Consider the following 1,732-nt stretch of genomic DNA (forward strand, 5'->3'; position numbering starts at 1 on the left):
GCAGCAGCAGCAGCTGCTGCAGCACCAGCTCATAGAACAGCAGAACGCGCAGACGCCTGTCGAAGGCAAAAAGCAAATGCAGCAGCAGAAACAGCAGGGACAAAAGGTGGTGCAGCAGCAGCAGCAACAGCAGCAGCAGCAGCAGCAGCAGCAGCAGCAGCAGCCCCTGTACCAGCAGCAACGAATGATCCAGGAGCTGCAGGTCCGTATGCAGCAAGACGCATGCGATCAGATGCAGCAGCACCTGCAGCAGCACCAACAGCATCAGCAGCAGCAACAGCAGCAGCAGCAGCTGCTGCATGCAGCAGCTCGTATCCGCAGTCAAACACCCAACCCCAGCAGCAGCAGCAGCAGCAGCAGCAGCAGCAGCATGAAGCAGCAAGCGTTTGTCTATGGGGCTGCCAGGCGGAGATCCGCTACACCGGGGCTGTTCTCAGCGAGTTCCCCTTCTGCTGCAGCAGCAACACAGCAGCAACAGCAGCAGCAGCAGCAGCAGCAAGCTGTTTTTGTACAGCACGCACCCGCTTCTGCTGCTGCAGCAGCAGCAGCAGCAGCAGCAGCAGCAGCAGCTTCAAGCAGAGGCAGCGCGGGGCATGTTGTGGTGCAGCAGGAGGTGAAGGCTCAGGTTCTGGACATGGTTGCTGCTGCAGCACTAGCAAGAAGCACGGGCAGTGCAGCAGCAGCAGCAGCAGCAGCAGCAGCAGCAAANTTGCTGCTGCAGCACTAGCAAGAAGCACGGGCAGTGCAGCAGCAGCAGCAGCAGCAGCAGCAGCAGCAAAACCTTTGCCTGTACAACTGACACGGCTCAGACCCTACTTAGTCCCCATAGATATATACATACCCAAGCTAGTGCATGTGCCTCTGCATGTGCTGCAGCAGCAAGTGCGATACGAAGCTGCTGCAGCAGCAGCAGCAGCACCCACAGCAGCAGCAGCAGCAGCAGCAGCAGGAGCAGGAGTAGGAACGCCGTCAGAACAAACACCGTACAAACAACAACAACAGCAGCAGCAGCAGCAGCAGCAGCAGCAGCAGCAGCTGCAGCAGCAGCAGCAGCAGCAGCTGCAGCAGCAGCAGCGAGAACTCGAAGCCTTCAACCAGCAGCAGCACAAACACTTTGCTGCTATGCTGCAGCGCGCGAGGCAGCAAGCAGCAATATGTGGGGCCCAGACCCTGCCCCTGGAGCAGCTGCTGCAGCACCAGCAGCAGCTGCTGCAGCAGCAGCTGCTGCAGCAGCAGCCCCAGCAGCAGCTGCTGCAACACCAGCTGCTGCAGCAGCAAGCAACGTCCCGCTAGTCGGCTGCTTCGTAGGCAGTCTTCATCTCCTCTCCGTCCACAAACCCTAAACCCTAAACCCTAAACCCCAAACCCTAAACCCTAAACCCTAAACCCTAAACCCTAAACCCGCGGGATATGCAAACGATCAGCCGTTAAGGCAGGACACAGTCCAGCAGCGGCTGCTGCTGCAGCTGCTGCAGCAACTGCAGCAGCAGCAGCAACTGCAGCAGCAGCAGCAACTGCAGCAGCTGCTGCAAAAGTAGCAACTGCAGCAGCAGCATTCAAGCTGCCGCGCTGCCGCTTAGACGCGAGCAGCAGCTTGTGCTGCTGATTGCTGCTACTGTTCTTTTTGTTGCTGCTGCAGTTTCTGCTGTTGCTGCTGTTGCTGCAGCAGCAGCAGCAGCAGCAAGTGTTTTCTCCCCGTACAGCTCGCGTGCTGCTGCAGCTCTCTGCATAA

General features: G+C 58.8%; 1 protein-coding gene across 1 annotated transcript in view; it reads left to right on the forward strand.

Annotated features, from left to right (window-relative positions):
- Positions 1-1,293, forward strand: part of EMH_0068430 (uncharacterized protein) — a gene marked incomplete at both ends in the record, with an annotated part of 2,391 nt that extends 1,098 nt beyond the window's left edge. Inside the window, 2 exons of the mRNA XM_013498741.1 lie at positions 8-613; positions 877-1,293. Of these exons, the coding sequence (XP_013354195.1) occupies positions 8-613; positions 877-1,293 (1,023 nt within the window). The remainder of the gene's footprint in view (positions 1-7; positions 614-876) is intronic.
- Positions 1,294-1,732: the final 439 nt, after the last annotated feature.

The sequence above is a fragment of the Eimeria mitis genome, genomic scaffold (assembly GCF_000499745.2).
Source record: "Eimeria mitis Houghton genomic scaffold, Emh_scaff3680, whole genome shotgun sequence".
Taxonomy (NCBI): Eukaryota; Apicomplexa; class Conoidasida; order Eucoccidiorida; family Eimeriidae; genus Eimeria; species Eimeria mitis.